Source organism: Gallinula chloropus, assembly GCF_964237585.1.
Source record: "Gallinula chloropus genome assembly, chromosome: 18".
Lineage (NCBI taxonomy): Eukaryota > Metazoa > Chordata > Aves > Gruiformes > Rallidae > Gallinula > Gallinula chloropus.
Window position 1 is genome coordinate 3,893,793 of NC_140103.1, and position 14,179 is coordinate 3,907,971.

Here is a 14,179-nt window from a genome sequence, read left to right on the forward strand (position 1 = left end):
AAATACTGAACAAGCAACAGCCAAGTGACAAGTATTTAACATAAGAAGAACAATAATCCACTGTGGCGTCTCCTCAGGATTAAGGACTATCTAGATGGCTTGGTAGCTCATTGGGGACCATCCTTCTCAACCAGGCATGAATTCTTGAGAGACTCTGATTCAAGTTTTATTGCTTCACTGGATTTCTGGAGGTGTCTGGGGGGATGGCTGCTCTTGTTATTTTGGTCGTTTTTCCAATTAGGAGCACTCTTCCCTAAATAAATTAAGGGCAACATAGCAACATAACTGCTTCTTTATGTGCTGTACAACATGCATGTCTGCTTCAGTGGCCACCAATGAACACCGGTAATCAACATCTCCTTCTCCCACTCTAACTGCACTGCTGTACACTGTATCTAGAAGCCCCATCTATAGTTTGTCCATTTTTAGATGCAAAAAGAAGCACTTCATTTAATAATACAAAAAAATCCATTCTTCATAAACTGAGCCAAAAGAAATTATTGAACAGGTTAACAAGATTATCCAGATTACACAGAGACATAGCAATTGCATAAAACTTCCAAATGGATCCAAAAATCACCCCACCACATGTGCTCAAGAAGACTAAACCCATCATATCCTGTACATAGATACATACAACATACACATTAATTTTCCCATTTTGTATTTTAGGAGACAGAGACGTTGATCAAAAAGGACAAAGACTGTGATATGCCAACAGACAACTGGTTTTCCTCCCACCAATTTAACCAGCTTATTGTTTAAAAGTGAAACAAAAGCAGAGTTTCTAGGGGTAAAAGGAGGAAGTTTCATCTGAAAAGCTTATGATTATATTGAAGGGGGGAAGTTATTTTAAAATATTTATATGAACACTAAGGAAACTCCCCAGAGCACACTGGATTTCGACAGCTGGACTGGATTCAATGTATAACTAATCTCAGAAACATTATTTCAAACAGGATGAAAGTAAATTTCCAAAAACTCATTAGCAGGTTACCTTTCCAGCCATCAACAAAGGCTATAATGTCATGCACCTTACTAAGTTTCAGGGCAGCAGTGGCTCCCCTGCTCTTCATGTGGAGCCCGGCTTTTGAAATTCTGCTTTAAAAGAATGTTTCACAACATGAGTAACACTAATGAGCTGCAAAGAGTCCAGAAAAACATTGTCTCGCGTTTGACTGCCTTCCCATATGGTTCAGGAAAGCAGGGCATCTTGAGCAGCCACAATACACATGGCAAGAGTCTGTGCCTGAAGGGGGAAAATAAAGATACTCTGCAGTCTGGACTGGGATGAAAGACTAAATCCCCCATTCCTGAATGAATAGGTAGGAAACACAAGAATAGGTCGCTGACAGTATTATAGAAATCCTCTTTCTAAAGCAAAGCAGAATTGTAAATGAAATTACTCAGACATTCATACATTGAAGTCTCAGCAACTCCTTCAGGTAGCAGGAGGGAGACTTTCTGCTCCCAGTGCCTGGAAGTACCAAGAGCTCTGGGCAGGGACCTCACAGGTATCCCTGTTTTCCTACCCACCCCCTCCCACACAACAATTCTTAAAAATCAACTACTTTAAGGCAAAATTAGTGCTGTTGTAGCCCTTTAACACACACACATCCTTAGAGGCTGCAGCAGCCCGAGCTACCATCCTGCACTGGGCAAAGGTGTGTGCTGCTGAATGAAGATACTGTGCAGTGATTCAACTTCTATAAACCATTTCTCACTCACTCATCTGCATGTAGAGGCTGACCACTTAAAACAGCGAGTGATCCACTCTCAAATAAAGAGGAGATATTAGTGCCAGGCAATTCTGCTGCCTCAGAACTGTCCAAATAACTATGCAGAATACTAAGCTAATGAAAAGTGTATTTCGCTTTGAAGTGCCAGTTTCCAGCTTTATATATATACAACTTTTCATATGGATACAACCAGGAGCCTTAGAATATCCAAGCCATAATTATAAACATAACACATATATTCCTGACCTCATCTTATTTTTTTCAGCCTCTCTCTGTATTTGCTTGGGGTGCTTTACTCTGGGAGTAAATTTAAGATCTATTTTTGTAGGTGAAATCCCTTAAATAGAAACAGAGATCCTACTAAACACAAAGAGAAAGGGGTCAGGGATACACAGCTCTGGCTCTAGGAGTTGTGGGCAGGATGGCAAGTAAATTGCAACAATTCACAGCCAATTTACAATAAAACACACTTTTCACAAGCAAGGAAGACTATATGCTGTCACTACAGAAAACTATTATTCTCAACTGCAAACAACTCATCCACCCACCATTGAAGGTCCATTACCTTATATAATGGAAACTCTCAACTGATAACCAGCGTTAATTTGTGATTTAGCATGCAAGACTGAACACTCTTAACCTGTGTCCTTGTCCCATCAGAAACCAGCTCCTTTTCCTCTCAGTCTTGGAGTAACAGTTAACACCCAACACCAAAGAACTGGTGGGTGGGGGGCGGTGAGAATGGGATGGGTGGAATCCCCCAGGCAGATTTCTGCTGTTTGCAAACCAACTGTAGGGATGGACACAACAAAACTAGATGTTGGCTGAAGAATCAATACATCAAACCCAGATCCAGCACTGCAGATCCTCTTATAGGGAAGAAGCTGACAAGAACAGAGCCTTCATCTGAGATCACATTTGACTACTGTGCTGCCCAGTGTGTAATGCCAAGGTCAAAATCACCTACCAGAGGGTTTCCAAACGTGAGTGACTGCTCTATGCAACACCCATACATCACAAGTACTATTGGAAAACAATACTGCATTCAGGCAAAGCTAAGACATGTAAGATTGCAGCTGTTTAAACACAAATTCTGCTGATGAAATAGACACACAGTATAGAAAGAGGAAACGATTTATCAGTTAGCAGATAGAAAGTGGGGCCTTCACTTTCGACTCAGAGTTGCACCCGTGCTTCATCATCTGACAATTAGGATTGTTAATTAAGAGAACACAGTCTATAAGAACCCCACTTGTTTTCATACAGTCAATTAAGAAATCACTGAAAATAATAATTTTCCGAACTATAAAAATAAGAGACAACTCACATTTAGAAGTGGAATGAACTTTATAATGAAAAAATAACCACAGTTACACTGTGTTTTATCACCCTAAGGCACACTGGAGCACACTACAAACAAAAGACACAGCCCCCAAAGCATCAGCCACGTGAGGAGTTGGCCAACAGAGCCCCTTGCATAAGGACACAAGTCCTCTGCAAACAGAGAATATTCATCTTCACCTTCTCACAGGCTGAAAGGACAGTGACATTAGCTGTTACTACTTTCTTGCCCAGCCTTCTTTTAATTTGCCTTGAATGTGGAAAAAAACCCAGCAACAAACCCACAGCATCTGCACCTCTGATACACCCCTAACAGCATGAAATCTCACATTTACTCACTCTACAGCCTGCACTTGCCATGCAGCCTGACAGTGTTCTGCAGAGACTGGGTATTTCCAGAACCACTTAACCACAAATTTACATGTAGCTCCCCCAAACTATTGTATATACTGTACCAAAACTCACAATCAGGAAAGTTCATTCCCTTCCATAGACCAACCAAGCAGCCACAGCTTTTTCCACTGAAAAAGACAAGTGCTGAGGTAAGTTTTAGCTCAGTTTGCTCTGTAATTCCTACCACTTGCTTCGTGGAGTTCATAACCAGGGTGCTGTTGGGAAGCGTAGCACACACCAGCATCTTACTGGCTAAAGCACCTTTCAGAATAGCTGCGTGCTCAGCATGTGCTCTGTGTTCTTCCCCGTGACTCAAGAGAGGAGGAAGAGAGTGAAAGAGATCCCCATGTGCTTTTACAGCCTATTGTCCCCAAAGATAATCACTTGAAGGTACAAGCTGTGTCTGTAAACGGGTACACATATTCTTACCACTTACATTAGCTGAGTGTTTAGCAAACATTGCCAATTTCACGAATCAGCCATGAAATAACCACCTATTATACCCCCCTGCTTGGTAGCCCTTAATTCTACCCTTGAACTGTGGCTAAAACCAAAATGGTTTGGTCCCATGAGTGTACTTTGTCTTTCACCCATCGCTTCTCCCTGCAGCTCCTGAATGTTTCCAGTGCAATGGGCAGAAAGACTGGTGCAGGGTTTAGGTAGACTGAGAGCGCAGGGAGCAGCCACAACCACCCTCTACCACGTGTTTACACTCAGGAAACTCACAGATGGTTTCACCAGACCTTTAGGTTTTGCTCTGTAACGCCGGGTTGCTTAGAGGCCTCAGAAAATCTCATTACCCCGAGCATTTAGCCTCATACACGATATAAATGCTGCATTAGTACCTCTTCTGCTGGTTATGTGTCCATTTATTCTCCCAGGGCCAGTCCTAAGATGCAGATGGGAAGTCTGGATTCGGGTGAAACATCAATAGGAACTCTGCAACAGGATTTGCAAGCCAGAGGCACAGGATACACTCACATCACAGCACAAGGCTACAAGTCTTGGGAATAACTCTACACGTTGCTGAAGGGATTCTATTCCTTCTGAACTATGAGGCTTTCTGCAATCAGCTATTTTTTTCCTCCCCAGGAATGAACGAAAACTCTACAGAACTCCATGCACATTAACATTCTACAAGCTCTAAAGAGCAAGCTCGAGTTTACTTCTCCTTTGCTACACTGAAAAGGGTGAATCACGAATACACATCCGGCCTGGGGGATCAGCACATCAGAGATGCAGGGTGCAACTCAAGCCTGATCAGCCAACGGTAATCTTTCTAGCAAATTTCCAATCTATAAAGCACAGTTGGAAACGCTTGTTCTGCCCCAGCTTTCAGTCCATCAAATCATACAACAGCCTCATCATAAACCAAGCATTTTTTGCTTACAGCTCCTGTCCCTACACACCCATTCTCTGACTAGTTAAAACAAATACTAAGTTCTAAGGTAACTAGAAATCTAATTGTGTCTTCAAAATAACCCCCCAAAATCTAAACACTGCGTCCAATAAAAAGGAGGTTAGCATCTATTAAATACAGGTTGTTTGTGTGGTTTCCTTTACCAGCAGAAGGAAAACATGGAGCAAGATCTGTGTTTTGGCCTGAATATACTGGAAAACGATGTGTTTTCAAAACTCTGCCCAATTTAAAGAAGCTCCTGCCAATTCTGCATCTAGAATCACTTAATCTGTTGGTCCAACCCTCTTCCTCAGTAACCTGCTGCAGTTCTCCCAGTACTACACTGGAAACGTGAAAAATAATACTTGGATGCTCCTGAAGACAATCATTCCACCAACAAAATTTCCAGGAGGAAAACACCCCAAATGTTACATCAGTGGTTTATAACTGTTGCAGAGAAGAAATACGTAAGTGCACACACCTGCAAGGCTTACATAAGCAAGAAACAACTAGTTCTAAGCACTACTCGCTACTATTTGGGTGGAAACATGTCAGTACCGTCTGGATACTTCGCTAAGTCCACCTTAAGGATTCGGAATGGAAACCCCTGTGTCAGAATCGTTACAGTGTCTCTAACTCAGCTCAAACTATCGGATCTCTCCCCAAGGCGCAGAAAGAAAACGCAACCGCAGGTTTTCCCAGGAACATTCCCATGCAGCAGATCTGTTTATACACTGATGAATCAATATAGCATCACGGTGGTATTCCATCGGTATGCATCCCCTTTCTTTCTCTGCAATATGCAAATACACCCCAATCACCCCTCGGGAAGCGTGTGCTCCCGAATTCACTGTCCAGCTCTACCTAGACCTTGCTGTACGGCGACTGCCATGTCACAGCCAAATGGGATGCTTACCTAACTGTCTGCCAGTAACGCGCCCAGAAGAGGCAGCGATCAGCACGTTGAAACATCCCTGGTTCTACGCAGAGGCAGTTCAGAAGCCCACGGGCGCTTCCACCCCAGCTCGCCCTGGTTATTAACCACAACCGTGAGCGCAGGAGCGCAGTCCTGCGGTGCTCTGCGATGCGATGACCCCCTGCCGCTCGCTCTTGCCTTTTCCCCATTCACAACACCGTTTCCGTTTTCCTCTCCACACACACACACAGAGATTTGCCCGGAGATCCTCAGTATCCCACAGTCCATTCCCAGCAGCTCGCAGCCTCCCGTCCGCTACCGCCAGCCCTCGAGAGCAGGTTTTGCTCCAGCACCGCGCTGCCAAACATGGCTGCACCATGTCCTCTTTGTGATTGAATATGTATATCCCTCTCGCCTTTCCAGGCTCCTCTTCTCTGCCTGCCCTTCCTCCCTCAGAACACCATTTCCAACCCCTATCGCCCGCTTTTCACTCCTTTCCACGCTCCGATATTCCCCAGTAATGCCAACCGAAGGCGTTTTATACTTCCCCACTCTCCAGGCTGACTTCAAAAAGCACTCGGGGAGCCTTTAATACCCCGAAACCCTCCTCCCCACCGGTAAAACAGGCTTATTCACACACAAACAGAAAACTCTCCTAACAATAAACCCCTCCGGAGCCTCGAAACAAGCGCAGAAAGACAGCCCGTAACGGCGGGGAAAGGGGATTTTATCATCCGGCTTCTCTTCCCTGCAGCTCCCTCTCCTGAAATTGGACCCCCTTGTATATAAAGCCACCTCGGAGCCTCTCCCCCTTGCCTCTTGCAGGAGCCACACACAAAACCCACCCCAGCCCGTGCCTGGAAGCCTCCCCTCCGCTCTACAACCGCGGCCGCTTTCCGTGCTGTTGAGCCCTTTTTTTTCTCAGTTATTAACGCTGTTTTACGAGGAAAAATAAATAAAAACAACTCGGCGCTTGGCTTTCCCCGCGGGGGCTGCAAGGAAAAGTTTCTGGCAGGGAGAGGTTGCCCCCGCAAGGAGCAGCCCCCGGCCTCAGCTCCCCCGCGCTGCCCCGGCCCCCCGCACCGCGCCGGCCCCTCCGCACGGACCGTTATGACACGGGGCGGGCGCGGCGGTCTGCGGTAACTGCCGCAACGGCGGCCCCGCTCCGCTCTGCTCTGCTCCCCCCCTCTCCTCCTCCTCCGCCCTGCTCGCCCGTCTCTCACTCACCCACAGCTCCGTGCCCCAGCTCATGGCTCCGCCGCGCCGCCGAGGGCCGGCGCTGAGGGGGCGGGCGGGGGACGCTGAGGGTCTCTCTCTCTGTCCTCTGGCTGGGCTTCCTTCCCCTTCGCGCCCCGCTCACGGAGGGCCGAGTCCCGGCGTGGCGCGACCGGAGGTGCGGAGAGAAGCGGGACGGGGCCAAGCGCTGCTCACCGCCGCTCCCGCCTCATCGCGCCGCAAAATGGCCCGAGCGGCGCCGCGCGGGGAGGCGGTGGCGGAGCGGGGCGGGCGGGCGCTTGACAGCTCCGGTGCACTGCGCAGGCGCAGCCCGCGGCGGGTGCGGGGAGGGAGGGCGGGGGGGTGAGGGCGGGCGAGGCCGGCACCGCGCAGGCCCCGGTCCCAGCGACACGATCGCGCCGCCGTCCGGTGCCGGTCTCAACCCCCGCACGGGAAGGCAGCTCGCAGCCCGCTCTGTAAGCGCGGGGCGGAGCCAGCAGCCGGGCGGGTGAGGCGGGTGCTCCCCGCGCCGCGGGCAGCCCCGGCGGCGATCCCCGCCCGCCTCAGGTGTCGCCTCCCCCGTTCTCACCGCCCTCTGCCCCAGCGAGGGGCGGCTTTTCCTTCTTCTCAAACAGATGCTGCTGGTTTGACTATTTAGGTCGAGGGCGAGCCCCTGAGAGAAGAAAGAACCCCCCACCCTTAAAACTCACTGACTTCTTCAGGCCCAGCTACCCAAACACACGTATTCTCACACACACCCCCAAAATAACCCAAATCTGGGGGTATTAGAGACCACCATCTGTCACCAAGATGCTCAAGCAGGAAAATAAGCGAGTTGTCTGCCTGTGTGGAAGCACGGGTCACTGCAGCAGTGCCTCAGGCCCTGAGGAGAACAGCCCAGTCCCTTGCCAGAGAACTCATCCCCCTCTGTGTGTCACAGCAGCCCCTGAGCTGGGTCACTACTCTGGTTTTACATCTCTGTTTCCCAGCGATGGGAAATGCAGAATGAGCCTTAGACTGATGTATTTATCGCATCTGCTCATGAAAGATTTACATGGGAGGGGAAACAGGGAAGAACACTTATTCACCTGAGGGAAAAGGTATCTGCTTGGAGCAGCTGAGCATCCTTTTGATGTCAGAAGATAAAACTTGACCAGCTGCTACAACAAGCGTTATCTCCTTCAGATGAATGCACTGGTGCTTGGCTGTTAACCCAGGTGAGAAAGCACAAGCAAAGAGTAACTTACTAAGCAATTCCAACACAGAGCAACAATGAAGAGAAATAGTATGTTAATGACTGAATTCCGTGTATTTATATCCTGGTTTGATGGATTTTAATGTAAGAGTAGAATGCTGCTCCTCACACAGCTGTCTGGTGGGAGGCAGAGAACAGGCAAGGCTTTTGTTCATCGTTAAAAGTTATTACTCTTATGGGCTGACTTCACAGCAACTCTGAGACACCCTGTTTAACTCATTTTACAGAGTACTTCTTCCTGCTACTGCCAACATATTTAAATACTTGAGCTTGCCATGATGCCTAAAGCTCAACCACAATCTTCCAAGGGCTTTTACTTCCACAGACTCTTGTGGAAGGGACACCTAAGCCCACTGTCCAGACAACAGGGTTGAATCAGGACTTCTTGAGAGGTTAATCCTTAAATACCTGAGTAAAAAAAACATACAGAGACCAAACAGAAAGCAGCAGTAGAATCTTCTGAGGTAAATTTGCTGTGGAATTTCCTTTTGCACAAAGAGCTGGGAGTGGAACAAGGCAAACCTGTTACACCAGCACGGGCAGGGAAACCTGTCCACACTGCAAGACAGAAATGCTTAACCAGTTCCAGAAAGATAAAGGCCAGAAATGCAAGTTTGGTATTACAATGGCATCTAACAACCAACCATGCCTCCACCTAAGAGAAGTTACTACAATTTGTGTGGACAGAGACTCAAGATAAACACTAAATAAAACAAATTCTGAGGGTTTCTGAAAGGGGACTTTCCCCCTTCTTTATTATGTAGCCTGAAACTCTCCAAGACCAGGACTGCCACTTAGCTCATTACTTGCAGTTGCACAGCACCCAAAACAGCAGGGCCTGGAGCTTGGTTAGTACCTAATTACTACCATAATTAATAATGATGGGAGTATTAAGAACCAGTTATATTGAAGTAAATGCTGGATAGTTCAAAAGAATAATTCAAAGTGACACTTAGAAATTATATTATCCAGCACTTCTTTATTTGCACAGTCCAAAGCTGAATAACAGACACTGGTGGGAGTTTTCCCTCAGCCACACTGAAAACAAGACCTTGCAGATCTGTTATCTAGATACGGGCCTATTCCTGTAAAACGTCTGTTTACCTCTCTTGTTCTTACAATTCAGACCACTCCCAGAAGCAGATTCTAAACCCACCTAGAAGTAACTCCCTTTTTAGAAGGGAAGGACTTTGTTTAGGAAGCCCCCATTCCATTCAAAAGCAGCCAGATTAGCTGCAAAACGATTCAGAAAACAATCAAAGAAGATAAAATAAATCCTTCAACTACAATTCAATCTCAGCCCCTTCCCTCTAGGTTTGTTTACTCACGTAAAACAAGTAAAACCACAACTTTTGAAACACATACAGGCACTTCTAGCTTCCAGGATACGAGAGGACCCACCTTTTCCCCTGGAGTTATCACCCCTGCAGCTGCTTCCCTTTCAGCTTTATAATTTTACTCAGATAATGCACATCCAAGGCAAGAAATGTAGATGCTGCTCGTAACCTCTCATACACTGGGACCGAACCAGCACCAGGAAAGGAAGAGGCCACACCTTTCCCTAAGGCCATCACAGCTGTTTCCTCTCTGCTCTTACAACACAGATCATTCTAACGCACAGTGGGGGCCCTCGGTTCTCTTTAAATGCCTATCAAGGCCCAGAGGGGCCTAATTAAGGCCTGATTAAGACCTGATAATCCTTAATGGCCCTGACCAGCCTCACCTGCAGCCTCCACCCACACCCTCTGCCCCTGGACTCCTGCCCTACTTAAGCTGTGGCCTGAGGGCTTAGTCTCTGTTTGAGCAACGTGGTGGTGTGCTGGTCTCTGGTTCAGCCACAGCTCTGCCAGGGTATAGACACTGCTGATGCAGAACCTGGCTTGTACCTGGTCTGATCTTGGACTTGCTTCATCTCTACAGGCCTGTCCGGGTGCTAAGCTGTATCTGACCTTGGTTCCTATCACCTGAGCTGTAGATTGACTTCTCATTGCTATAAACTCACCTGATGACCTGGACTCCCAGCTGCCATCCCTGCTCTACCCCCCTGCTTGGGGACTGGACTATGACCGGTGAGGCCCCTGTCTTGCTGCTTGTGTTAACGTGTTTGTTTTCTAACCCTGCATCCCTTAGTGAACAGCCAGTCCTTACTGCTCTGTGACATGCCTGTGCTGTGGCTCACTGTGTGCAGTAATGGTCTGCATCACTCTGTACCTGTATGCTGTCCTCCTGCCAAGATTTTCCTGAGACTATTGATCCCTTCCATCCAATAGTTGTCCATGATAGGCTTAAAAAAAACCCTTCTTCTAATTAAATGCTTGAAATTACAGTGGAGTAAAAGAAAAAGATATCTAGGCTAAATTTATTTAACCACAGCTCAGAGTAACTGTGCTTGTTAGGAACAGCACGTTTATAGCAAGGAAAATCCTGTTTGGAAGCTACAGCAAAGGACATGACTCTAAGGATGAGACGTACTGTTAGAGCATATTCATTACAGACAGCAGCCAGTTTGCATATTGATAGGCATATAAGTTAAAGTATAGATAAGTTTAAGGTAAGTCTATACTTAAATTTACATCCCTTATCTTAAAAATCTTAGAAAAATGCATAGCCAAAGAAAGTAAGCATGTTATAAATTCAAACTTTGAGATCATTCAGTCTGGGTAAGTCAGGAACTTGCTATTGGTGAACAAAACATGAACAAAAGAAAGATGTTCAGACAGTCCCCTGCATAGAAATCTCTTGATTGCTAATAGGAAACATCTTCAGACTACCAGAGGATCTTCACATTAACCAACCCCCACAATTATAGGGGAAAACCTCATGCTATTTGGCCACTGAAGCAGTCAAAGCATGCCTGACACTTGATAGTGGAGGCAAGGCATGAAAGCCTGTGCTGGGGTTGCAACCAGCTGTTCCTCAGGAGCCAGAAGTGTTTGGGTTTCCCAGGTGGCCCGCACACTGGAATTAGTCACAATTAAAATACTAAAATATTAGTTCCAAGAAACAATCTAGACCCGAGTTATCTTTCCGGAATAAATGACCTGGTGTAAATAATTACGTAGGCTGCTGGCAATGTGCTGGGTGCCGCTGGGTGCAGCTCGAGGCCTGGTGCTGACAGGACATCTAGTGGCACACACGAGCTACTGCCCAGAGCAAGAATCCTGCTCGAAAAATACAGATTTTTTTTTTTTTTTTTAATGCTTTCAAATATTTCTGGTACCAATCCAGTTTCTTTAGCTGATGGTGAAATTTCTGTGTTTACTACATAATCCTGCTAACACAAAGGTCAAGACTATTGATTTTTTTCTCTGCTTTTTCCCCTCTCACTTGCATTTTACTACTTGCCTGGTCTGATGCAGTAGTTTATCTGGCTCTGGGTGAAGAAACTTGCACAGCTGTTACTCTGTGTGCTGGAAGGAAGAATCAGAATGATTGAGTCCCAAGAGCTGACAGCACAGGATTCCCCACTGAACGAACTGCATTTAATTACATCAACATCTTCCCACTGCAGTCTTTCAATTTTAGCAATGTGCTAACCCAAAAGCCATTTTAATTGTCACTATTCTTGTTCACTTTGCTTCTTGTGTTGCTCTCAGTTTGAGCAACAAAGAAGTCACTGAAGCCAGACCCAATCTGCTGGCCATTTCATTTTTAAGTGGGACTACAGCTACCAGTTCAATTGTTGCAAAACTATTCCAGTAAGGAAGCAGAAAGCCCTTTGTTTTGTGTCATAGTTTAACCCCAGCCAGCAACTAAGCACCACACAGCTGCTTGCTTACTCCCCTCATGGTAGGATGTGAGGGAAGAATCAGAAGAGTAAAAGAGAAAGCTCATGGGTTGAGATAAAGACAGTTTAATAGTTAATGCAGAACAAAGAATTATTTGCCATGCAAAGGCAGGTGATCAGCCATGTCCAGGAATGCAGGGCTCCATCCCATGTAACTGTTAATTGGGAAGGCAAACACCACCATTCTGAATATCCCCCTGTTCCAGCTTGTAAGCTGAGCATGACCTCACATGGTATGGAACATCGATTATCCCTTTGGTCAGTGTAAGTGGGAATGAAAACATCCCTCTGCTATCAACACTTTTTCAGTACAAATCCAGGACACGGCCTCCTATTAGGTCCCATGAAGAAAATTAACTCCATTCCAGCCAAACCCACCCCATTTTGTTACATATTTCCTTGTGATATTAGAAACTATTTCTTTCAAGGGAAAGGCCTTTTTTTTTTGGTCAGTTGTTTGGACTACCTGATGCTCAGACATCTGCTCTAACCACAGTTTCCAGGAAGAAGCTGAAACTTGCTGGCTGATCCACGGCTGAGCTGGGAGCAGCAGTCCCAGAACTGGTGATTGCTGGAAGCTGATGAGCAGCTGAGCTGGGAGCAGGGATCCCAAATTACTGGGAGATGATCCACGGCTGAGCTGGGAGCAGGGATCCCAAACCTCACCCTGAACATGAGGAGGGCAAGGGCCTTCACCCCCAGGGTCAGAGCAGCTCCCTTACCCCGGACCAGGGCCCTGCTGAGCACCTCCACAGGGGAAGGCTCGGGAGGCCCCTTCGGGCCGCGTCCTCCTGTGGGAGCAGAGAGGGGCCCCCAGCAAGGCGGGAGCTGCCTCAGGGCCGCGGCCCTCACTGAAGGGGCCGCGCCGACCCGCGAGGGCACCGCGGGAGGCAGCCTGTACGCGGGGGGACACTCAAAAGGCCCCGAGAGGGAGAGGAAGGGGCTGCGGGGGCCGGTGGCAGGGACAAGGCCCGAGGCCGAAGGGCTGCAGCGGGGGCGCCGGGCGGGGACAGGCCGGAGGGACGGGCCAGCCCCGCCCAGCCCCGCCCCGCGGTCACGTGCCCGCCGCCCCTTGGCCCCGGAAGTGGCGCGGGAAGAGGATGCGGATGTTGGAGTCAAGATGGCGGCCCGCGGCGCTGCGGTTGCGCTGTGGCGGGCCGCGGCCGTGCTGGGGCTGGTGCTGTTCCTGGAGGGCCCGGTCGGCGCCCGCGTCCATCACCTCACCCTCAAAGTAAGGTCTGGCGCAGCCCCCGTCCCTGCCGGCTCGCTATCCGGGCTGTGCGGGGGTCTCTGCGGCTCGGCTGCGCGGAGTGGTGAGGTGGCCTGGGCCTGCCCGCGGGCCGGGGCTTTCCGTTCCTCCCCGCGCCTCCGGCTGCGTCGCGCCGCCTCCTCCCGGCCCTTCTCGCTGCTCTCCGGCTTCTCTCCTCGTGCCTCGGTCGGAGCGGGCCCCGCTGTGTTCTGCCCTTCCCGTTATTTCCCCTCCCGTCCCGCAGCCGGGTTGCCTGTCGGTTTCTCAGCTGCGAGGGAAACGCGTGAAGGGGCCTCAGAACCGCCGCGGTTTCAACCTTCAAACGCCTCGTATCCAGTGAAAAATGAGGTGGAAAGCCGCGTGTGATGAGAGTGGGGTAGATGTGGGGCGGGCAGTGGTCTCTCAAGAGGGTTGGGGGGTTGTTTGTGCTGTGCTCTGCTGTAGTCTGACTGTGCTGGTCACTGAGGGCTGAAAGGCGGCGAGGCTGTCTTACTGGCCTTCTGGCTGTAGTTTCTTAACGCTGGTTAAGCAATCCATAGAGATAGAAGACGATGTTGACAGCTCTCTCTTGTGGCTTAACAGACTTTTGGTTGCGCTTTCAAAGAGAATAGTGTGCCTACGTTTGAGGAACACGAGCTGCTTGGGATGGTTGGTGGGGAGTGGTGCAGATCACTGTGGAGTTCTGCTGCTCCCCAGTGTGTCTGTTGTGTTTTAAGTGAAAAGCTGCATGGTTGGTATGTGATAGGGCCAATTTTTGTTCTTGTCAACATGGAAATGTTGGGAAGAAGTTAATGGAGTGAAGTTAATGACTGGGGCAAGCATTATTCTCTTCTTGCAGCAGTTTAGGGAGAGCACCAAGACTTTGCAGGACCTTCCTTCCAGCCT

The 14,179-nt window shown here is 48.3% G+C and overlaps 2 protein-coding genes across 4 annotated transcripts in view; one reads left to right on the plus strand and one right to left on the minus strand.

The window, feature by feature from the left end:
- Positions 1 to 7,186, minus strand: part of FNBP1 (formin binding protein 1) — a gene marked incomplete at its 3' end in the record, with an annotated part of 97,338 nt that extends 90,152 nt beyond the window's left edge. For all 3 annotated transcript variants that reach the window (XM_084272499.1, XM_084272500.1, XM_084272498.1), the window contains exon 1: positions 7,016 to 7,186. In XM_084272499.1, coding sequence (XP_084128625.1) covers positions 7,016 to 7,039 — 24 coding nt within the window. In that variant the 5' untranslated portion in view covers positions 7,040 to 7,186. The remainder of the gene's footprint in view (positions 1 to 7,015) is intronic.
- A 5,532-nt stretch (positions 7,187 to 12,718) lies between these two features.
- The window catches only part of GPR107 (G protein-coupled receptor 107), a gene marked incomplete at its 5' end in the record, with an annotated part of 34,583 nt that continues 33,122 nt past the window's right edge, over positions 12,719 to 14,179 (plus strand). The window contains one exon of the mRNA XM_084272719.1: positions 12,719 to 13,480. Coding sequence (XP_084128845.1) covers positions 12,719 to 13,480 — 762 coding nt within the window. The remainder of the gene's footprint in view (positions 13,481 to 14,179) is intronic.